At 43.3% G+C, this 22,736-nt stretch overlaps 1 protein-coding gene across 9 annotated transcripts in view; it reads left to right on the top strand.

The window, feature by feature from the left end:
• The window catches only part of dock6 (dedicator of cytokinesis 6), a 114,003-nt gene that overhangs the window by 63,377 nt on the left and 27,890 nt on the right, over window positions 1-22,736 (top strand). For all 9 annotated transcript variants that reach the window (XM_080724672.1, XM_080724671.1, XM_080724675.1 and 6 more), the window contains exons 24-28: window positions 498-593; window positions 1,146-1,286; window positions 2,007-2,120; window positions 6,144-6,314; window positions 21,722-21,861. In XM_080724672.1, the coding sequence (XP_080580798.1) occupies window positions 498-593; window positions 1,146-1,286; window positions 2,007-2,120; window positions 6,144-6,314; window positions 21,722-21,861 (662 nt within the window). The remainder of the gene's footprint in view (window positions 1-497; window positions 594-1,145; window positions 1,287-2,006; window positions 2,121-6,143; window positions 6,315-21,721; window positions 21,862-22,736) is intronic.

Genomic DNA, 22,736 nt, shown 5'->3' with positions numbered 1-22,736 from the left:
TACCTGTAATTTTGGGGGTCCTTGACATGAAAAAGTTTGAGAACCACTGATTTAGAGGTAGGATTTAGAAGTCGGGTAAAGGATCGGGTCAAAGATATTCAAAGACTTGCACACATTTTCAAGATTTTTCAAAAATAGCAGATCTACAAGCTCGCAGCGCGGCACTCGGTGCCGCGCTGTGAGCTTGTATATCTGCTATTTTTCTAAAGTTAAAGCATACTATAATGGTTAAAGTGGTTAAAATCTAACGCGACTCGGGCGCGTTCCAGGTATTTGAGAGTTAAGGACGGACCATTCCGATGAGTTGTTGGTGTTTTGAGCAAATCAATCTCCACACGCCACAATTACAGTTCACTACAGAAAACAGAGCCAGCCTTTAATCTTAAAAGCGTAGTGCAGCTGTTTTTCAGAGTCTAGTCTTTTACCACAAGTTGTTTTCCTGGTGTAAACTAAGAGTGAACATAGTTTGTGTGTGTTTCTCCTGGGTGTGTGTGCAGCTGCTCCATGAGGAGCTGGCTCTCCAGTGGGTGGTCAGCACCAGTGCCGTGAGGGAGGCCGCCCTGCAGCAGGCCTGGTTCTTCTTCCAGCTCATGGTCAGTATGTGGTACCACTCCATTAGGGACGGGACGATAAGCGATATCGATTTATTTTGACACAATAATCGTGATATGAAATTGTCCCTACGCTCCATCAACCTCACATACGTGACACACTGGAACATCTGGTGTTGCCTCACAAAATGGAAGCAAAAGTCCATTGATCTGGATTGTCTCAGAATTAGCCTATAGTTGGAAGAGGCACAATGAAAGAGGGCACAATGAATGTATTATTTGGACATGAACGGCTGTGATATACCAAAACGACAAAACAAAATAAGAAATTGTAGTACAGTGAAAGTGGAATGGATAGGAGTGGATACAGTGAGGGAGTGTATGTATCGTTTGTGTTATTTGTATTATTCTGTTTTAAAATTTTGAGATTTTAAATGGGGACTTGTAAATGAGTACATAAAGAGTCCTTGGTAATCCATTTACCTGTTTCTGTGGTGAATTGAATATGTTGCCTTTTACTGTGTAATGTATAAAAGAACAGCAATGATTTCATAAAACATCTATTGGCCTCTCTTCTTGTTTCCTGTGTTCCAGACAAAGAGCATGTCCCACCACTTATTCCTGTCCTCTAAGCTGGACCTCCCCAGACGCCAGCGCTTCCCCGACCGCTTTGTGGACGACATCGCTGCTCTCGTCTGTGCCATAAGTGCAGATATCGCCAGTCGATGCCATAAGGTACGGCAGTGTTTATCAACCGGGGGGGGGGGGGGGGGGGGGTCCCCAAATTATATTGGGGGGTCCCCAGATGATCAACTTAATGTGCAACATAGCTTTCTCACTCAACAGTTAACAAACCAACATAACGTTTAGGTGTATAGAGGGTATATGCACATTTCTGTAGACAATTTCAGGACCTTTTAATACCTCTAAAATGACAAATTAACTTTGGCCAAATTGTCAAATATTAGAGGTAGAAATTGTGAAAATAGACGATCTACATGCTCACAAAGCCTCCTGTTGCAAGGCGTTGTGAGCATGTAGATCTGCTATTTTCACAATAGAACCATGTTATACAAAATGTAATGCCTCTTAGTGCTCGTCAGGGTGGGGGGGATAATATGATTATTTAGGGGGTCACTGCCTGAAAGGTTGAGAACCGCTGAGGTACGGAACCCGCAAACGACGCCTGTGCCACTACACGAGCAAATCGAGGAGTGGATTGTTCACTTGGAAGTGCCTGTTTTGTTTTCAATGAGCTGAGTAACCACTAAAAGTTGCTAAGCCAATGTGTTCCAGAGATAAGACGGCGGTTGCCAGGTTTTGTCAGCAAAGAAACTAATTGTCTGCTGCTTTTAGGGAATGCCGGTGGTCAGCAGCACCCGATCACATGCTAATGTTGCCCTATTGTTGATGCACCATTAGCCTCATTAACTTTCATCTCTGCGTGCCTGTCAGGATGTGGAGCTTGTGGAGAGACTGAACAGCAGTCTGGCCTTCTTCCTGAATGACCTGCTGTCTCTGATGGACCGGGGCTTTGTGTTCAACCTCATCCGCACCTACTACAAACAGGTGCAAGCGCGCGCACGCACACACACACACACACGCACACAGACACACACACACACACACACGCACGCACGCACCCACACACGCACACACACACACACACACACACACACACACACACACGCATACACGCATGCATTCCTCTACTCCAGGGTTCCCCAATAGGCGGCCCGTGGGGGGCTACTGTCAGGCCCCCACCAACCCCAGTAATAATGGTGGTATAAGAGCAGCAACAACACTAGTATATCGTCGTTGTCAGGTGGAAACCTTGTATCTCCAAATTTGTACGTTCTTTCGCAAAGTAAAGCCCTGCTTCATTATTCAAGGCCGCCTCACAAAAGTAGTGAAAACAGCAGATCTACAAGCACTAGGCCTGTCAGTTTGCCTCTAAAATCCCATTCGAATTTCATTCATTCATTTTTATAATTTTCGAAAATAGTCGAATAGTTGATTTAAAGCCATACTGTGTAAGTTGCTCACCTAGTGGTCATTAGCCCTATAGCGAACCGCGGTCGCGTCCGCGTCTTTCGGCCGTTTTTCGTACCTTCAGACCCCCGCGTCTGCCTCCACCTCGCTGAGATCTATCTTTGGAGGGGTCCCTTGTTCCTGTGCGTTCAGTAATTCCAGAGATACACTCCTTCACCCTGCCTGGTAGGCGAAATTACCTAGAGACTGGATGGTACAAACCGGCGACAACAAAATGGCGACCCCACTTCAAGATGCGATGTGATTGGCCGGCAGTTGTATAACCCTCGCTGTGATTGGCCGGTAGTGTGATGACGCAATTTTGGCGCGAGATCCGGTCCACGGCAAGGATCTCAGTTTACATATAGAGAAGGCTTTACAGGCTGAAATTCACGGCGCGGATCTTCTAAAACTTTTGTGTTTTAATAGTTAGGAGAATTTTAAGATTTGTTTTATAAAAAAAGTTACATAGTACAACTTTAATATATAAAATGTAGTTTTTTTTTTTTTTTTAATTTTTTTATATGTATATATAAAATATTTTTTATAAAATGTATAGTTGTAAAATAATAAGCACATTATGTGCGCAAATTCAGATGCTATAACAGGCTGGGAAAAAAAAGCTAAGCTACAAGCCCTAACTACATTGCATTATCGACGGGCTGTGGGCTTGTAGATCGGCCGGAGGCGTGGCTAGCAGCTATATTGCTTGTTTAGACAGCATGCTGCACGTGTCTGTCCAGCGCGTACCAGAGAGCAGTGCGGAGAGAGAGAGGACAGAGGAGCAGAGCAGAGCGTAAAAGCCAGCTCCTCTAGTTACTGACGGACAAATATTACATTAGTCTTTGGCTGTCCGCTGTTGTAATAAGTTTCTTAACTGTTACTTTCAAGTGAAGCTTGGAGAAATAGCCAAGTAGCTAACGCTAACCAGCTAATACAATGAAGAAAGGAGAGGAGAGCAGGGCTCCGCACAGCAGCGATGCACACGGTGGACGGTGTCGGGTGTCTCACTCACAGTGCTGTGTCCACTGCATATCAATAGACCTGTATAGTCAGTGTTGTACCCGAACGCGTTCAAAGAACGATCGTTCATGAACACGTTCATATTTTGGGCGAACGTGAACTGAACGTAATTGTTTTCGCTTGATGAACGATATTGTCGAACGCGGTCATTCTGACGCCCGTGAACGACGTTCGTCGGCGTTCGTCGGCCGTTCATGCGGCGGTCCGCGCCTCCGCGGTCGTCTGTCCTCTGCTCCTCTCGTCTCTCTTTTCATTCACATGCTCCAATAGTAGGCACTGCACGCAGCAGCACGCAGCAGTGCCTACTGCATCTCGTGAACGTTCCGATATGCGGTGCTGTCTGCACTCTGCTGCTGCACTGTGAATCTCCTCCTCGTCTCGCAAGCCTGACTGACTATACTTTGTCCTATGTGTGTTGCACGGCGAAAATAGCTGATCTGCAAGCTCACAACGCGTCGCATCCACGAGACAACGTGAGCTTGTAGATCAGCTATTTTAACCAACGCGGAAACATGCTGTGCACGGTTTAGAAACGTCTGCCTTCTAGTGGGGTTCCTTGTACATGTAATTTTTTTTTTTTTTTCTAGTGGGGTTCCTTGTACATGTAATTTTTTGTTTTCATTTCAAATGTGTGTTAAAGTTTCTTTCACTTCCAATTTGTAGATTATGGTTTATAGAACAATTTTGGTTAGAGTGTCAAGACAGTAGATTGAAGAAAAATATATGTTTTGCCCTATTTCCAAAATGACCAAAATCGGAATTGTGTTTTTTGAACAATGTCTTAGTTTTCCCACAACTGCTGTGTAATATATATATTTTTTTATTGCTATATCAAGTCAATACTGTGTGGGGAATCAATTGGAGTCAAATATTTGTTTTGAATATTATGATATTTCACACAATGAGACAATAACATGGTTATTAAATTCAGCCCTTCACAATAAGGGTGCAGGAAGACTGGGAACTAGGCAGTGGGCACATAAATATTGTGGGCACCTCAATGTTAAGTTGGATGAAATTATTGCTGTGTGTGGTTCTATATGGGCTGAGTCAATAATTTTGACAAATAATAGCATGCAGCAACGTCTAAACATTTATATATATATAGACCTTTATATATATTTGTTTTCCTTTTTTTGAATAGCCAAAAGTATAAAAAAATATGGTTAAAAAAAGAACTAAAAAAGAACTATGTAGTTCATTTTGGGGAACCATGAACTTTAGTTCATAATGGGGAATTATGAACTAAAAATGAACTAGTTCATTTTTGAAGTTCTGAACTTGAACTTGAACTAGTTCGTTTTTAAAGTGAACTTTCCCAACACTGTGTATAGTGTATAGTAGGTGTCGAGCGACGTTCGCGACCCCCCTAACATTGAATCACCACTGCACCACTGGTGCATGCCATGTACACACGTAATTGTTGATCATTTGTGACTTGATGAAGGCATTTATTTTCGCAATGGGAGGTCAGGAAAAACGTTTTTTGTTTACTTTTTTTTATATAATTTTTTTTTTCTTTTTTTTTTTACATTTCGAATAGTAATTGAAGTATTCGACTTTCATCCATTTCTTTAATATTCGAATTATAGTCGAAAAACGAATTTCATTCTGACAGGCCTAACAAGCACACAATGCCTCGCGGTGCGAGGCTTTGTGTGCTTGTAGATCGGCTGTTTTCACTAGTTTAAATCATTTTTTAAATGATAAATGCAAAACGAACGGTTTTGGACATACAAGATTTTCACCCGACAACAACGATATCTGAACTGTCGCTGGAGTAGTGGGAACGCCACTGTCGTACCCTGCAATGTTGTGGCCCTCGGCTTGGTACCCTAGACATGATTCAACCCTTGGGGAAAACTAATTGGGGAACCCTGCTCTACTCAATTAACTCACATTACTCCTACATATCTTTGCTGTCAGGAAGAAACTTTGTAGGTCCAAAACTGTTACTTTTCCTGGAAATGGACAAAATAAATAAATATCATTTTTGGGGTCCTTAACATGAAAAGGTTTGAGAACCACTGACATAGTAGTCTCTCAAGAACAGACCAACTGAACCAAGTGAAAAGGACCTTTTCTTTGACGATGGCTAGCCAGATTGCTGACATAGAAACATAGGTTTTTCAAAAATTCTTAGAAGGATTCAAAAGACACTTAAAGCGGGTCAAGATTCTAATTTTCAAGATTTTTCAAAAATAGCAGATCTACAAGCTTGCAGCGCGGCACTCGGTGCCGCGCTGTGAGCTTGTATATCTGCTATTTTTCAATAGTTAAAGCATACAATAATGATACACAATATAGTGTACGGTACCCGTTCTGAATGGGTTAACAAATACAAAATAGGGCAGTTAATAAACAAAGTATGGACATTATCAAGATGGTTTTCTGCCCGACTGCATTGAACGTTGCCTTCGTCAGAAGTTGACTAGAAGGAAACGGTACTCAACTTCAGCGTGCAAATTAAAATAGCCAATGCACATCCATACTGAATAAGATCATCATCATAACTCTCTGCCTGTTTGTTGTTCTCAGATTGCCAAGATGCTGCACACGGCCCAGAACCCCAGCTCTCTGAGTGCCCTGAGGATGGACTTCACCCGTATAGTCAGCAGCCACGAGCACTACGTCACCCTCAACCTGCCCTGCTCCACCCTTAGCCCGCCAGCCTCCCCCTCCCCCTCTACGTCCTCCACCACCTCACAGGTACTAAATAAAATACATGTTCTACTGACTGACTGCTCCAGGGTTCCCACGGTCATGAAATTCCTGGAAATATTTTGAAATTAGAAAAATATTCTTCCAGTACTGGAAAAGTTTAGGAATTGATCAAGGGTCCTGGAAGGTCCTGGAAAAAAATAGCTATGCATTGTCTTTTATTGATTTTGTTAATACCTCTGAAATGACAAATTAAACATTGGCCAAATTGTCAAATATTAGAGGCAGAAATTGTGAGAATAGCAGATCTACATGCTCACAACGCCTCGCGTTGCGAGGCGTTGTGAGCATATAGATCGGCTATTTTCACAAAACCGTGTTATACAAAATTCCTCAACTCTTAGTGCTCGTCAGGGTGCCGGGGTCCCCAGTTCAAATATGATTATTTCGGGGGTCACAGCCTGAAAAGGTTGAGAACCACTGGCATACACTACCTGTCTTTGGGCATTGCGCATAGTAGTAAGCGACCTGTTATTGAGCTGAATTATTGTTATATAGTCCTGGAAATCTGGTTGAATATTCTGGAAAAGTTTTGAAAATTAATTGGTAAAGATGTGTTGGAACCCTGTAAATAAAATACACGTTCTACTGACTGACTGCTCTCGTGTTGCCAGGAGACCAGCTGAAACCCTACACACAAAGTGAAACATAGGAGTGGTTTGCACCGCTCAAAAATAAATAAACTGGATCTAATTACGGCGTGGCATCTACGTGGATCTCTTCCATCACGATCTCTTCCGTCATGGTGGTGATGTCATACAGTATTGATGGTGTCACTCTTGCGCAAATTTGGAGGGGCGGCAGCCTGCGCACATCGGTGTTGTCAGGCATGCATGGCGACCGTTTGTGTTGTGAGTGAGGTCAGACAGAGCTCTGCTCAGCATTGTATAAAGATTTGAAAATATTTTTTGAATTCCACTTCATTCCACAGGGACCAGAGGATGGATAATGTAGGGAGTCAGAAAGAGGATAAATACATTGTCCATTACCCAACAGAACCTAAAACTCCCTATTCCTAACACAGTCCATGTTTTGTCCGTGTTCTCAATCCTGCCAGACTAAGGTCTGCTCTTCTGATTGTACATACTTCAGATCTCAGTCGAGTCATGATGACCTCTACTGCCAAATGCCCATAAATGGACAGATCCCCTCAGAATCCTTCCAGCAAACCACCAGAACTGTAACCAGCCAGGAACAAGGAGACACAGACAAATCAATATATTGCAGTCATCACATGTTTACCAAGACTTTAACTCAGCCAGGAGAAGACAACAAGACAGATCAGCTGGCTTACAAGAAAACTCACATCTGTAAACAGTGTGACAAGAGTTTCAGTAAGTTAAGTCACCTGAAGACACACCTGTCAATCCACACAGGAGAAAAACCTTTCCACTGTAAAGAGTGTGACAAGAGTTTCAATTGGTTAAATAACCTAGAGAGACACCAGAGTATACACACTGGAGAACAACCTTTCCACTGTAAGGAGTGTGACAAGAGTTTCAGTCAGTTAAATAACCTGAAGAGGCACTTGCTAATGCACTCTGGAGAGAAACCTTTTCACTGTAAACAGTGTGACAAGGATTTCAGTCATTTAAACAACCTGAAGAGTCACCAGCGTATTCACACTGGAGAAAAACCTTTCATCTGTAAACAGTGTGACAAGAGTTTCAATCAGTTAGGTCACCTGAAGAGTCACCAGCGTATTCACACTGGAGAAAAACCTTTCATCTGTAAACAGTGTGACAAGCGTTTTAATCAGTTAGGTGACCTGAAGAGTCACCAACGTATCCACACTGGAGAAAAACCTTTCCACTGTAAAGAGTGTGACAAGGGTTTCAGTCAGTTAGGTCACCTGAAGAGTCACCTGCTAATCCACATTGGAGAAAAGCCATTCATCTGTAAACAGTGTTCCAAGACTTTTAGTCGGTTAGATAGACTGAAGAATCACCGGTGTATACACACTGGAGAACAACAGTGAAAACCACCATCTGCACAATGGAGGGGGGAAAATAATGTGGTCGCACCGAACTATGGCTGTAGGCTGATAAATGCAGGTTGTGCACGGCCCAGTAGGAGCGAGATCATTTAGCGACCTACAACCGGGTCGCGACGTGGTCGGTAGTTTTCAGCGACCGGGTCGCTAAATCGAGCGACCGGGTCGCTAAATCACCGACCGCGCCGCTAAATCGACCGACCCGGTCGCTAAATCTACCGACCTGCCTGCAGTTTTAGGTCGGTAGATTTAGCGACCCGGTCGGAAGATTTTCGCCCCAGTCGGTCGATTTAGCGACCCGGTCGCTCGCTTTAGCGACGCGGTCGGTGATTTAGCGACGCGGTCGGTGATTTAGCGACCCGGTCGGGAGGTTGCGTGGCAGGTTAGCCTAACTGAGGTAACGGTCGGGAGGTTGCGTGGCAGGTTAGCCTAACTGAGGTAAGGTTACTGAGGTTAGGTTTAGGGTTAGGGTTAGGGTTAGGGTTAGTAGGTCGGTGGAAGCGACCACCGGTCGGTGGATTTACCTAACCGGTCGCTGGATTAGCGTCCCAGTCGGTGGAATTAGCGTCCCGGTCGATGGAATTAGCGTCCCAGTCGGTCGATTTAGCGACCCGGTCGCTCGCTTTAGTGCCGCGGTCGGTGATTTAGCGACCCGGTCGCTCCATTTAGCGACCCGGTCGCTCGCTTTAGTGCCGCGGTCGGTGATTTAGCGACCCGGTCGCTCCATTTAGCGACCCGGTCGCTCGATTTTGCGACCCGGTCGCTGAAAACTACCGACCACGTCGCGACCCGGTTGTAGGTCGCTAAATGATCTCGCCCTCTCTCGCACGGCCACCTGTTTTGTGCAGCCCAGTGTGAAGTGGGCAGCGTTTTTCTTTTATGATTGAATTCCATTAATTACGGTGTGGCATCTACTGTACGTGGATCTCTTCCATCACAATCGCTTCCATCATGGTGGTGATGTCATAGAGTATTGATGATGTCACTCTTGCACAAATTTGGAGGGGCGGCAGCCTGCGCACATCGGTGTTGTCAGGCATGCATGGCGACCGTTTGTGTTGTGAGTGAGGTCAGACCAGAGCTCTGCCCTAGCATCGTATAAAGATTTGAAAATATTTTTGAATTCCACTTCTTTCCACAGAGAACAGAGGATGGATAATGCAGTGTTCTTACTGTGAGAGTGGGATAACTGGATAGAAAACGTAGGGAGTCAGAAAGAGGATAAATACATTGTCCATTACCCAACAGAACCTAAAACTCCCTATTCCTAACACAGTCCATGTTTTGTCCGTGTTCTCAATCTTGCCAGACTAAGGTCTGCTCTTCTGATTGTACATACTTCAGATCTCAGTTGAGTCATGATGACCTCTACTGCCAAATGCCCATACATGGACGGATCCCCTCAGAATCCTTCCAGCAAACCACCAGAACTGTAACCAGCCAGGAACAAGGGGAGAGAGACGAATCAATATATTGCAGTCATCACATGTTTACCAAGACTTTAACTCAGCCAGGAGAAGATAACAAGACTTATAAGAAAACTCACATCTGTAAACAGTGTGACAAGAGTTTCAGTAAGTTAAGTCACCTGAAGACACACCTGTCAATCCACACTGGAGAACAACCTTTCCACTGTAAAGAGTGTGACAAGAGTTTCAATCGGTTAAATAACCTAGAGAGACACCAGAGTATACACACTGGAGAACAACCTTTCCACTGTAAGGAGTGTGACAAGAGTTTCAGTCTGTCAAGTCACCTGAAGAGACACCTGCTAATCCACTCTGGAGAAAAACCTTTCATCTGTAAACAGTGTGACAAGAGTTTCAGTCTGTCAAGTCACCTGAAGAGACACCTGCTAATCCACTCTGGAGAAAAACCTTTCATCTGTAAACAGTGTGACAAGAGTTTCAATCAGTTAGGTCACCTGAAGAGTCACCAGCGTATTCACACTGGAGAAAAACCTTTCATCTGTAAACAGTGTGACAAGAGTTTCAATCAGTTAGGTCACCTGAAGAGTCACCAGCGTATTCACACTGGAGAAAAACCTTTCATCTGTAAACAGTGTGACAAGAGTTTCAGTCAGTTAAATAACCTGAGGAGTCACCAGCGTATCCACACTGGAGAAAAACCTTTCCACTGTAAAGATTGTGACAATAGTTTCAGTCGGTTAGATAACCTGAAGAGTCACCTGCTAATCCACACTGGAGAAAAAACAGTGTTCCAAGACTTTTAGTCGGTTAGATGGACTGAAGAATCACCGGTGTATACACACTAGAGAACAACAGTGAAAACCACCATCTGCACAATGGAGGGGGAAAAATAATGTGGTCGCACCGAACTATGGCTGTAGGCTGATAAATGCAGGTTGTGCACGGCCACCTGTTTTGTGCAGCCCAGTGTGAAGTGGGCAGCGTTTTTTTTTTATGATTGAATTCCATTAAGTGCCCTGCGAAGCTTGGCCAATGGCAAGCTTTGTGGGACACGTGTGGGATACGTACAAACAGACAAAGCCAGATGTTGGAGCGGTAGCATCGCTCAAAAAAACAGGCCGCACTCTGTTAAGGTGCCAACTTGCGTCTTGTGAACTCATAGCCAAATATAGCCTACTTGTGTGCCAGCAGAGTGCACAAGTATAGGTTGATGAGTGCTGTCATGTGCAACGCTGCTCCCTCATTGGCTAATTGGTTCCACATACAGACAGGTTTAGTTCAAAGGCTCTGCTCCGGTCATTGCAAAAAGCAAACTCCAGCTGCCTGCATGTTGTATTTACCTGCCACAGGGAGCCAGTGTCAACCATTGGTTGTAAAACACTGGGTGTCCCTGGTCAACCCAGTAGGATTTTAACATTTTGCAAGCCACGGGGAGCCCCTTAATATTAAAACCGGAATATACCGGACATCTGAGCAAGGAGTCTCAGCCGCGCCGTCATTAAAAATGAAATAAGTGATAATGATAAAAAAAAAAAACGATCGCTACCCCTTCTCTGTCTCACCACCCGTCTAACCAATTGCATCATTCTTCTCTGCAAATGAACCGGAAGTGCTTCTGGTGACTATCCCTTCTCTATAACAAATTTTCCGTTCACTTTCATTGGATGAGGAAGCGTTAGCATAGCGCATCTCGGGGATGTTTTCGACCAGATCAAAGTTGTCACAGGGTCTTCATATTGACGGAGAGAAAGATGAGCAGAAGATATTTTCTCACTGTCGTTTAGCAACTACTGGACATTACAGTTGGGTAGCTAAATCCAACAACTAAACAGCAGAGCTTTTTGATTTGGCATTCAGGAACCGGAACAGTTCATATTGGTTTGAATGTATTGTTCATGTTTGTTCAACATTATTATTGTCATCATTTTTAAACGGTCTATTGGTTGATTTGATCTGTGAGCTTGTATATCTGCTATTTTTCAATAGTTAAAGCATAAAATAATAATACTCAATAATGTGTACCCGTTCTAAATGGGTTAATTATGGAGTGGCATCTACTGTACGTGGATCTCTACCATCACGATGTCTTCCATCATGGTGGTGATGTCATACAGTATTGATGGTGTCACTCTTGCGCAAATTTGGAGGGGCGGCAGCCTGCGCACATCGGTGTTGTCAGGCGTGCATGGCAACCGTTTGTGTTGTGAGTGAGATCAGACAGAGCTCTGCTCAGCATTGTATAAAGATTTGAAAATATTTTTGAATTCCACTTCATTCCACAGAGAACAGAGGATGGATAATGCAGTGTTCTTACTGTGAGAGTGGGATAACAGGATAGAAAACATAGGGTGTCAGAAAGAGGATAAATACATTGTCCATTACCCAACAGAACCTAAAACTCCCTATCCCTAACACAGTCCATGTTTTGTCCGTGTTCTCAATCCTGCCAGACTACGGTCTGCTCTTCTGATTGTACATACTTCAGATCTCAGTCGAGTCATGATGACCTCTACTGCCAAATGCCCATAAATGGACAGATCCCCTCAGAATCCTTCCAGCAAACCACCAGAACTGTAACCAGCCAGGAACAAGGGGAGACAGACGAATCAATATATTGCAGTCATCACATGTTTACCAAGACTTTAACTCGGCCAGGAGAAGACAACAAGACAGATCAGCTGGCTTACAAGAAAACTCACATCTGTAAACAGTGTGACAAGAGTTTCAGTAAGTTAAGTCACCTGAAGACACACCTGTCAATCCACACAGGAGAAAAAACGTTTCACTGTAAAGAGTGTGACAAGAGTTTCAGTCAGTTAAATAACTTGAAGAGACACCAGAGTATACACACTGGAGAACAACCTTTCCACTGTAAAGAGTGTGACAAGAGTTTCAATCAGTTAGATAACCTGAGGAGTCACCTGCTAATCCACTCTGGAGAAAAACCTTTCCACTGTAAACAGTGTGACAAGAGTTTCAATCAGTTAGGTCTCCTAAAGAGTCACCAGCGTATTCACACTGGAGAAAAACCTTTCATCTGTAAACAGTGTGACAAGAGTTTCAATCAGTTAGGTCACCTGAAGAGTCACCAGCGTATTCACACTGGAGAAAAACCTTTCATCTGTAAACAGTGTGACAAGAGTTTCAATCAGTTAGGTCGCCTGAAGAGTCACCAGCGTATTCACACTGGAGAACAACCTTTCCACTGTAAAGAGTGTGACAAGAGTTTCAGTCGGTTAGATAACCTGAAGAGACACCTGCTAATCCACACTGGAGAAAAAACCATTCATCTGTAAACAGTGTTCCAAGACTTTTAGTCGGTTAGATGGACTGAAGAATCACCGGTGTATACACTCTGGAGAACAACAGTGAAAACCACCATCTGCACAATGGAGGGAAAAAAATAATGTGGTCGCACCGAACTATGGCTGTAGGCTGATAAATGGAGGTTGTGCACGGCCACCTGTTTTGTGCAGCCCAGTGTGAAGTGGGCAGCGTTTTTCTTTTATGATTGAATTCCATTAATTACGGTGTGGCATCTACTGTACGTGGATCTCTTCCATCACAATCACTTCCGTCATGGTGGTGATGTCATACCGTATTGATGATGTCACTCTTGCGGTAATATGGAGGGGCGGCAGCCTGCGCACATCGGTGTTGTCAGGCATGCACGGCAACCTTTTGTGTTGTGAGTGAGGTCAGACAGAGCTCTGCTCAGCATTGTATAAAGATTTGATTTTTGAATTCCACTTCATTCCACAGGGACCAGAGGATGGATAATGCAGTGTTCTTACTGTGAGAGTGGGATTACAGGATAGAAAACTTAGGGAGTCAGAAAGAGGATAAATACATTGTCCATTACCCAACAGAAGCTAAAACTCCCTATCCCTAACACAGTCCATGTTTTGTCCGTGTTCTCAATCTTGCCAGACTAAGGTCTGCTCTTCTGATTGTACATACTTCAGATCTCAGTCGAGTCATGATGACCTCTACTGCCAAATGCCCATAAATGGACAGATCCCCTCAGAATCCTTCCAGCAAACCACCAGAACTGTAACCAGCCAGGAACAAGGAGACACAGACGAATCAATATATTACAGTCATCACATGTTTACCAAGACTTTAACTCAGCCAGGAGAAGACAACAAGACACATCAGCTGGCTTGTAAGAAAACTCACATCTGTAAACGGTGTGACAAGAGTTTCAGTAAGTTAAGTCACCTGAAGACACACCTGTCAATCCACACAGGAGAAAAACCTTTCCACTGTAAAGAGTGTGACAAGAGTTTCAATCGGTTAAATAACCTAGAGAGACACCAGAGTATACACACTGGAGAACAACCTTTCCACTGTAAGGAGTGTGGCAAGAGTTTCAGTCGGTTAAATAACCTGAAGAGGCACTTGCTAATGCACTATGGAGAGAAACCTTTTCACTGTAAACAGTGTGACAAGGATTTCAGTCATTTAAACAACCTGAAGAGTCACCAGCGTATTCACACTGGAGAAAAACCTTTCACCTGTAAACAGTGTGACAAGAGTTTCAGTCAGTTAGGTGACCTGAAGAGACACCATCGTATACACACTGGAGAAAAACCATTCCACTGTAAAGGGTGTGACAAGAGTTTCAGTAGGTTAGGTCACCTGAAGAGGCATCTGCTAATTCACACTGTAGAAAAACCGTTCATCTGTAAACAGTGTTCCAAGACTTTTAGTCGGTTAGATGGACTGAAGAATCACCGGTGTATACACACTGGAGAACAACAGTGAAAACCACCATCTGCACAATGGAGGGGGAACAATAATGTGGTCGCACCGAACTATGGCTGTAGGCTGATGAATGGAGGTTGTGCACGGCCACCTGTTTTGTGCAGCCCAGTGTGAAGTGGGCAGCGTTTTTTTTTTACGATTGAATTCCATTAAGTGCCCTGCGAAGCTTGGCCAATGGCAAGCTTTGTGGGACACGTGTGGGATACGTACAAACAGACAAAGCCAGATGTTGGAGCGGTAGCATCGCTAAAAAAAACAGGCCGCACTCTGTTAAGGTGCCAACTTGCGTCTTGTGAACTCATAGCCAAATATAGCCTACTTGTGTGCCAGCAGAGCGCACAAGTATAGGTTGATGAGTGCTGTCTGCATGTGCAACGCTGCTCCCTCATTGGCTAATTGGTTCCACATACAGACAGGTTTAGTTCAAAGGCTCTGCTCCGGTCATTGCAAAAAGCAAACTCCAGCTGCCTGTATGTTGTATTTACCTGCCACGGGGAGCCAGTGTCAACCATTGGTTGTAAAACACTGGGCGTCCCTGGTCAACCCAGTAGGATTTTAACACTTTGCAAGCCACGGGGAGCCCCTTAATATTAAAACCGGAATATACCGGACATCTGAGCAAGGAGTCTCAGCCGCGCCGTCATTAAAAATGAAATAAGTGATAATGATTAAAAAAAACGATCTCTACCCCTTCTCTGTCTCACCACCCGTCTAACCAATTGCATCATTCTTCTCTGCAAATGAACCGGAAGTGCTTCTGGTGACTATCCCTTCTCTATAACAAATTTTCCGTTCACTTTCATTGGAGGAGGAAGCGTTAGCATAGCGCATCTCGGGGATGTTTTCGACCAGATCAAAGTTGTCACAGGGTCTTCATATTGACGGAGAGAAAGATGAGCAGAAGATATTTTCTCACTGTCGTTTAGCAACTACTGGACATTACAGTTGGGTAGCTAAATCCAACAACTAAACAGCAGAGCTTTTTGATTTGGCATTCAGGAACCGGAACAGTTCATATTGGTTTGAATGTATTGTTCATGTTTGTTCAACATTATTATTGTCATCATTTTTAAAAACAGTCTATTGGTTGATTTGATCTGTGAGCTTGTATATCTGCTATTTTTCAATAGTTAAAGCATAAAATAATAATACTCAATAATGTGTACCCGTTCTAAATGGGTTAATTACGGAGTGGCATCTACTGTACGTGGATCTCTTCCATCACGATGTCTTCCATCATGGTGGTGATGTCATACAGTATTGATGGTGTCACTCTTGCGCAAATTTGGAGGGGCGGCAGCCTGCGCACATCGGTGTTGTCAGGCGTGCATGGCAACCGTTTGTGTTGTGAGTGAGATCAGACAGAGCTCTGCTCAGCATTCTATAAAGATTTGAAAATATTTTTGAATTCCACTTCATTCCACAGAGAACAGAGGATGGATAATGCAGTGTTCTTACTGTGAGAGTGGGATAACAGGATAGAAAACGTAGGATGTCAGAAAGAGGATAAATACATTGTCCATTACCCAACAGAACCTAAAACTCCCTATCCCTAACACAGTCCATGTTTTGTCCGTGTTCTCAATCCTGCCAGACTAAGGTCTGCTCTTCTGATTGTACATACTTCAGATCTCAGTCGAGTCATGCTGACCTCTACTGCCAAATGCCCATAAATGGACGGATCCCCTCAGAATCCTTCCAGCAAACCACCAGAACTGTAACCAGCCAGGAACAAGGAGACACAGACGAATCAATATATTGCAGTCCTCACATGTTTACCAAGACTTTAACTCGGCCAGGAGAAGACAACAAGACAGATCAGCTGGCTTACAAGAAAACTCACATCTGTAAACAGTGTGACAAGAGTTTCAGTAAGTTAAGTCACCTGAAGGTGTCTTCAGGTGACTTAAGAGTCAATCCACACAGGAGTCAATCCACACAGGAGAAAAACCTTTCCACTGTAAAGAGTGTGACAAGAGTTTCAATTGGTTAAATAACCTAGAGAGACACCAGAGTATACACACTGGAGAACAACCTTTCCACTGTAAGGAGTGTGACAAGAGTTTCAGTCAGTTAAATAACCTGAAGAGGCACTTGCTAATGCACTCTGGAGAGAAACCGTTTCACTGTAAACAGTGTGACAAGGATTTCAGTCATTTAAACAACCTGAAGAGTCACCAGCGTATTCACACTGGAGAAAAACCTTTCATCTGTAAACAGTGTGACAAGAGTTTCAGTCAGTTAGGTGACCTGAAGAGACACCATCGTATACACACTGGAGAAAAACCCTTCCACTGTAAAGGGTGTGACAAGAGTTTCAGTAGGTTAGGTCACCTGAAGAGGCATCTGCTAATTCACACTGGAGAAAAACCATTCGTCTGTAAACAGTGTTCCAAGACTTTTAGTCGGTTAGATGGACTGAAGAATCACAGGTGTATACACACTGGAGAACAACAGTGAAAACCACCATCTGCACAATGGAGGGGGAAAAATAATGTGGTCGCACCGAACTATGGCTGTAGGCTGATGAATGGAGGTTGTGCACGGCCACCTGTTTTGTGCAGCCCAGTGTGAAATGGGCAGCGTTTTTTTTTTATGATTGAATTCCATTAATTACAGCGTGGCATCTACTGTACGTGGATCTCTTCCATCACAATCGCTTCCATCATGGTGGTGATGTCATAGAGTATTGATGATGTCACTCTTGCGCAAATATGGAGGGGCGGCAGCCTGCGCACATCGGTGTTGTCAGGCATGCACAGCAACCGTTTGTGTTGTGAGTGAGGTCAGACCAGAGCTCTGCTCAGCATCGTATAAAGATTTGAAAATATTTTTTGAATTCCACTTCATTCCACAGAGACCAGAGGATGGATAATGCAGTGTTCTTACTATGAGAGAGGGATAACAGGATAGAAAACGTAGGGAGTCAGAAACTCCCTATCCCTAACACAGTCCATGTTTTGTCCGTGTTCTCAATCCTGCCAGACTACGGTCTGCTCTTCTGATTGTACATACTTCAGATCTCAGTCGAGTCATGATGACCTCTACTGCCAAATGCCCATAAATGGACAGATCCCCTCAGAATCCTTCCAGCAAACCACCAGAACTGTAACCAGCCAGGAACAAGGGGAGACAGACGAATCAATATATTGCAGTCATCACATGTTTACCAAGACTTTTACTCAGCCAGGAGAAGACAACAAGACAGATCAGCTGGCTTACAAGAAAACTCACATCTGTAAACAGTGTGACAAGAGTTTCAGTAGTTAAGTCACCTGAAGAGACACCTGTCAATCCACACAGGAGAAAAACCCTTCCACTGTAAAGAGTGTCACAAGAGTTTCAATCGGTTAAATAACCTAGAGAGACACCAGAGTATACACACTGGAGAACAACCTTTCCACTGTAAGGAGTGTGACAAGAGTTTCAGTCAGTTAAATAACCTGAAGAGGCACTTGCTAATGCACTCTGGAGAGAAACCTTTTCACTGTAAACAGTGTGACAAGGATTTCAGTCATTTAAACAACCTGAAGAGTCACCAGCGTATTCACACTGGAGAAAAACCTTTCCACTGTAAACAGTGTGACAAGAGTTTCAGACTGTCAAGTCACCTGAAGAGACACCTGCTAATCCACACTGGAGAAAAAACATTTATCTGTAAACAGTGTGACAAGAGTTTCAGTCAGTTAGGTGACCTAAAGAGACACCATCGTATACACACTGGAGAAAAAACATTCATATGTAAACAGTGTTCCAAGACTTTTAGTCGGTTAGATGGACTGAAGAATCACCGGTGTATACACACTTTAGAAAACCCTATTCACTGTAAACGGTGAAAACCACCATCTGCACGATGGAGGGGAAAAACCGAACTATGGCTGTAGGCTGATAAATGCAGGTTGTGCCCGGCCTCCTGTTTTGGCAGCGTTTTTTTAATGAATTAATTACATTAAGTGTCCCGCGAAGCTTGGCCAATGGCAAGCTTTGTGGGACATACAGTACATACGTACAAACTGACAAAGCCAGATGTAGGAGCGGTAGCATCGCTCAAAGGTGCCAACTTGCTGTTAACTCATACAATGCCAATGACGTCTCATGACATGACTGCTTTTTTCAATGGGCCCCATGTGCCAATGACGTCTTTGACGTCTTTAGATCAAAGGCTATATATATATATATTTTTTTTTTAAGATGTCAAAATGACCTGAGATCAGAGAGATGCTTTTCTCTGTTTGTGTGTTGGCTCCCTCGTTTAGCTGATTGAGAAAATGTGTATTCATTCTAGTGGATGGACACTTTTTTTGATTCATTCAGCTCTATCTCTGGAACCATTTGTCTGATTGACAAAATCCTTTTTGCCACTGAATCACAACAACTGTTTGTTTCTGTGGGAAATTTATAAAAAAAAAGATTTTTTTTCATTGCATAGTAAAGAAAAACATACAAAATCCTGGCACAAATACCTTGGGGCCATTTTGGCCCTTGGCACTGATAGAGTTAAGATGCCAACTTGCGTCTTGTGAAATCATAGCCAAATATAGCCTACTTGTGTGCCAGCAGAGCGCACAAGTATAGGTTGATGAGTGCTGTCTGCATGTGCAACGCTGCTCCCTCATTGGCTAATTGGTGCCACATTCAAAGGCTCTGCTCCGTCATTGTAAAAAGCAAACTCCAGCTGCCTGCATGTTGTATTTACCTGCCACGGGGAGCCAGTGTCAACCCCTGTATGTACGGCTCTAATAATGGATTATGTTTCTGAATCGATTCAGAATCGCGCACGCCCGAATCGCGATGCATCGCTGAATCGATTATTGTTGACACCACTAATATATAGATATATTTTGGAAACATCCGGTCTCTGGTATCTTGGTGTGAGCAAAAAGGCAAACTACCTTAACCAGTAAGACTTATCTCCCTAATCGGGAGATAAGCGACTGTCAGGTCGCATGTATACACGCAGCCTCATGGTGGCGCTAGAACAGGGGCATGTGAGAAATCAGGGGCGGAGCTTGTGGTTTGCCAGCCAAGGAGTGTGTGTGCAATTAAGTTTGGCATGGATAGGGGCAACGGTGCCGGAGATAAGAGTAGGGCCAAAAGTGTGACGTGACGTGACGGACAGACTGACTTGACGGAGGGACTGACAGACAGCCGGTGGAGGTTTTCATAGTAACTTGCAACCTGACAGTCGCAATCACTTGACCCCTAGCTTCCCTATTCTGGAAACATTCAGTGTACATTTGGGGCGATTATAGCTGATCCACGAAGCTCACAACACGTCACAAAGCTATATTCATCAGATATTTGCCAGACCCATGAAATGGGTAGGCCTACATAAGCAAATGTCGGTCTGTCCGGGTTTTCTATATAAAGGGTATATATGATGATGACATGATGATGACATGCCTACAAAAGGCATGATGTCATAAATGATGATGACAGACAGGGGGTCTGGCACAACCAGGTTGACCTGGTCTAGTTTTGTGTAGAAGAAGGAAAAAAATCAAACCTTGGTTCGAAGTGAAGCAGTGAACTTTTATTATACAGAATGTGTTCTAGAGCTATGAACTCTGTGATCTATACATTCTTCCAATTCTGAATGAATGAATGATTTTATCTGGAGGGCCGAATTGTCATGTGAAGCTTGACCAATCCTCAAAGTATGGTCTCATTGGACATTTTTAATCATACAATCATCAGACCGGACGGATGTTACACACATATTCTGGATGTACGGGACAGATAAAACCTGTTCATTCTGCACTGGAATGACCATATATGGACATGAACAGAACACACAAAGCCACTCCTTGGAAGCGGCTTTCACCGCTTCAAAAAGGAGGAGACCAAGAAGTGTAGAACACTGGGCATCCCTGGTCAACACAGTAGGATTTTAAGTGGTTATCTAATGATAGCAGGTTGGAGAGAAAGATGAGCAGAAGATCATTTCTCACTGTCGTTTAGCAACTACTGGACATTACAGTTGGGTAGCTAAATCCAACAACTAAACAGCAGAGCTTTTTGATTTGGCCGAACAGTTCATATTGGTTTGAATGTATTTAGTTCATGTTTGTTCAACATTATTATTGTCATCATTTTTAAACAGTCTATTGGTTGATTTGTGTTATGGAGGGGGTGCGTTTGGTTCTTTATTTGTCCTGAAACACAATATCTCCACAAGCTGGGTGAGGTAGCCGTGATGATGTAATATTCCGTTCCTGCATGTTAATTTTCTTGCCAAATCCTCCCCAACTTTCAAACATCTGTTTTGAAGATTATATTTAGCCCGTTATACAAGTGTTCACTTTTTCGACAGTTATTCTTTTCCTTGTGAGAGAAGTTATTCTCCCAAGATGGTGATGACATCACCGCAGTGGCGTCAGTTCAGAAAAAGCTAAGGTATGGCAACATGACAGGTGTCGCGCGTGCAAGACACCAGTCATGTTGCCATACCTTAGCAACAGGCATAATACATTTATTTTAAGAAGTACATTTTATTTTTTTCCCCGTTTCTACTGGATATGGCAGCCTGGAACGGTTGTTCAACTGCAGCTAAACTTGGCATGTTAGTAAACGTGCCACAGTTAACAATAATGCATTGCACCTGTGCAGCTGACCTGCGGAACCTGGGAATATACCATCTTTTCAAGATGGGGAGAATAAAAGTGTGGAGAATATAATTATAATACCTTGTTAAAGTGACCATTTTGTTACATTTTGCATTTGTAGTTATTTTACTGTAATTTAAAGGAGTAGTTCACCCCCAAAATGACTTTTTTTCTATTGATTACTTCAATAATATTTTTATTTTTTTGTCGCATTCCTAAGACAAAAATGTGATGACAATAAATGTACCCCCATTCGTTCCGGGACGGGTCCCCATCCGGAATCAATGGGGGTAAATTTACTCGAATCAAATTTCTGTCTTAGGAATGTGACAAAAAGCCAAAAATATTATTGAACTCTACTCTCCATGGCATGAGTAATCAATAGAAAAAAAGTCATTTTGGGGGTGAACTACTCCTTTAACAACATAATAACCAGCACAGATAGACAAAGAGACATTCATGGATTTATATTTAAAAGTAACTTTTATTTCCCCCCCCTGGACAGCCCCCCTATGGCAGCTGCATACCCCCTGCCATACCCAATTGACGCCCCTGCATCACCGTCATGGTCTTCATGGTTCCTCTTGTGTGTGTCCTCAGAGTTCAGCGTTTTCCAGTGTGGTTCAGGACCAGGGCGTGGCCAGCATGTTTGAGCTCTCTGTTCCTTTCCGCCAGCAGCACTTCCTGTCTGGCCTGCTGCTCACGGAGCTCTCTCTCATACTGGAGCCTGATGGAGAGGGGTGGGCTCTTATTACACACACACACACACACACACACACACACACACACACACACACACACACACACACACACACACACACACACACACACACACCTTTATTGCTATACTTGTGAGGACATCAAAATAGCAGAATAATAGCAAATCTAGACAGGCTATTTTCCAGTTTGTGACACTGCAGCGCAACTAGGTAAAAATCATGCATTATGCTGCATTCACACTGGGAGAAGCCAAGCTAATGGTTGGCTTGGTAATTCAATGTAATCTCTAATGCAAACCAGCTTTAAAAATTTCCAAGCTTTTTTTTCCAGCTTGGACATTTTAAAAGATGGTTTGCATAGAGATTACATTGAATTACCAAGCCAACCATTAGCTTGGCTTTTCTGTATGTGAATGAGGCATAACTCTTTTATTTTAAAGATATTTTGGGAGATTTTTCTGCCTTTATTAGATAGTATACTGTAGTCTGACAGGAAATGGGGAGTGACTTGCAGCAAAGGTCGTTGGGATCGGGATCAGCAGCCAGCGTGCCCGGACCACCACATCAGCCATCCGGGCCAAAAATCAGGCATAACTCTTTTTTTTTTAACATCTGTTTATTAGTATTTTTCATTTTTAAAGACATATCGTCCATAGCAACTATGGAGAGAAAACATCATGACAAAACCAGGTTGGACCATATGACAGAGTAGACAAAACCTTATACCAATACAAAAGTCGAATATACATATATAAACAATAAAACAAAATTGACAGTTAAAACATAAATAATGCTACAGCAATAATGACAAAACAAACAAGAAAGGAAAAAATAAACAAGACAAACAACAATCAAACAAACAAACAAACAAATGGCTGATGGCGGCACGCGTCCCC

This window comes from Nannobrachium achirus (assembly GCF_963921795.1).
Source record: "Nannobrachium achirus genome assembly, chromosome: 4".
NCBI lineage: Eukaryota > Metazoa > Chordata > Actinopteri > Myctophiformes > Myctophidae > Nannobrachium > Nannobrachium achirus.
The sequence above is the reverse complement of the archived record's forward strand: the minus strand, read 5'-3'. Positions and strand labels throughout refer to the sequence as shown.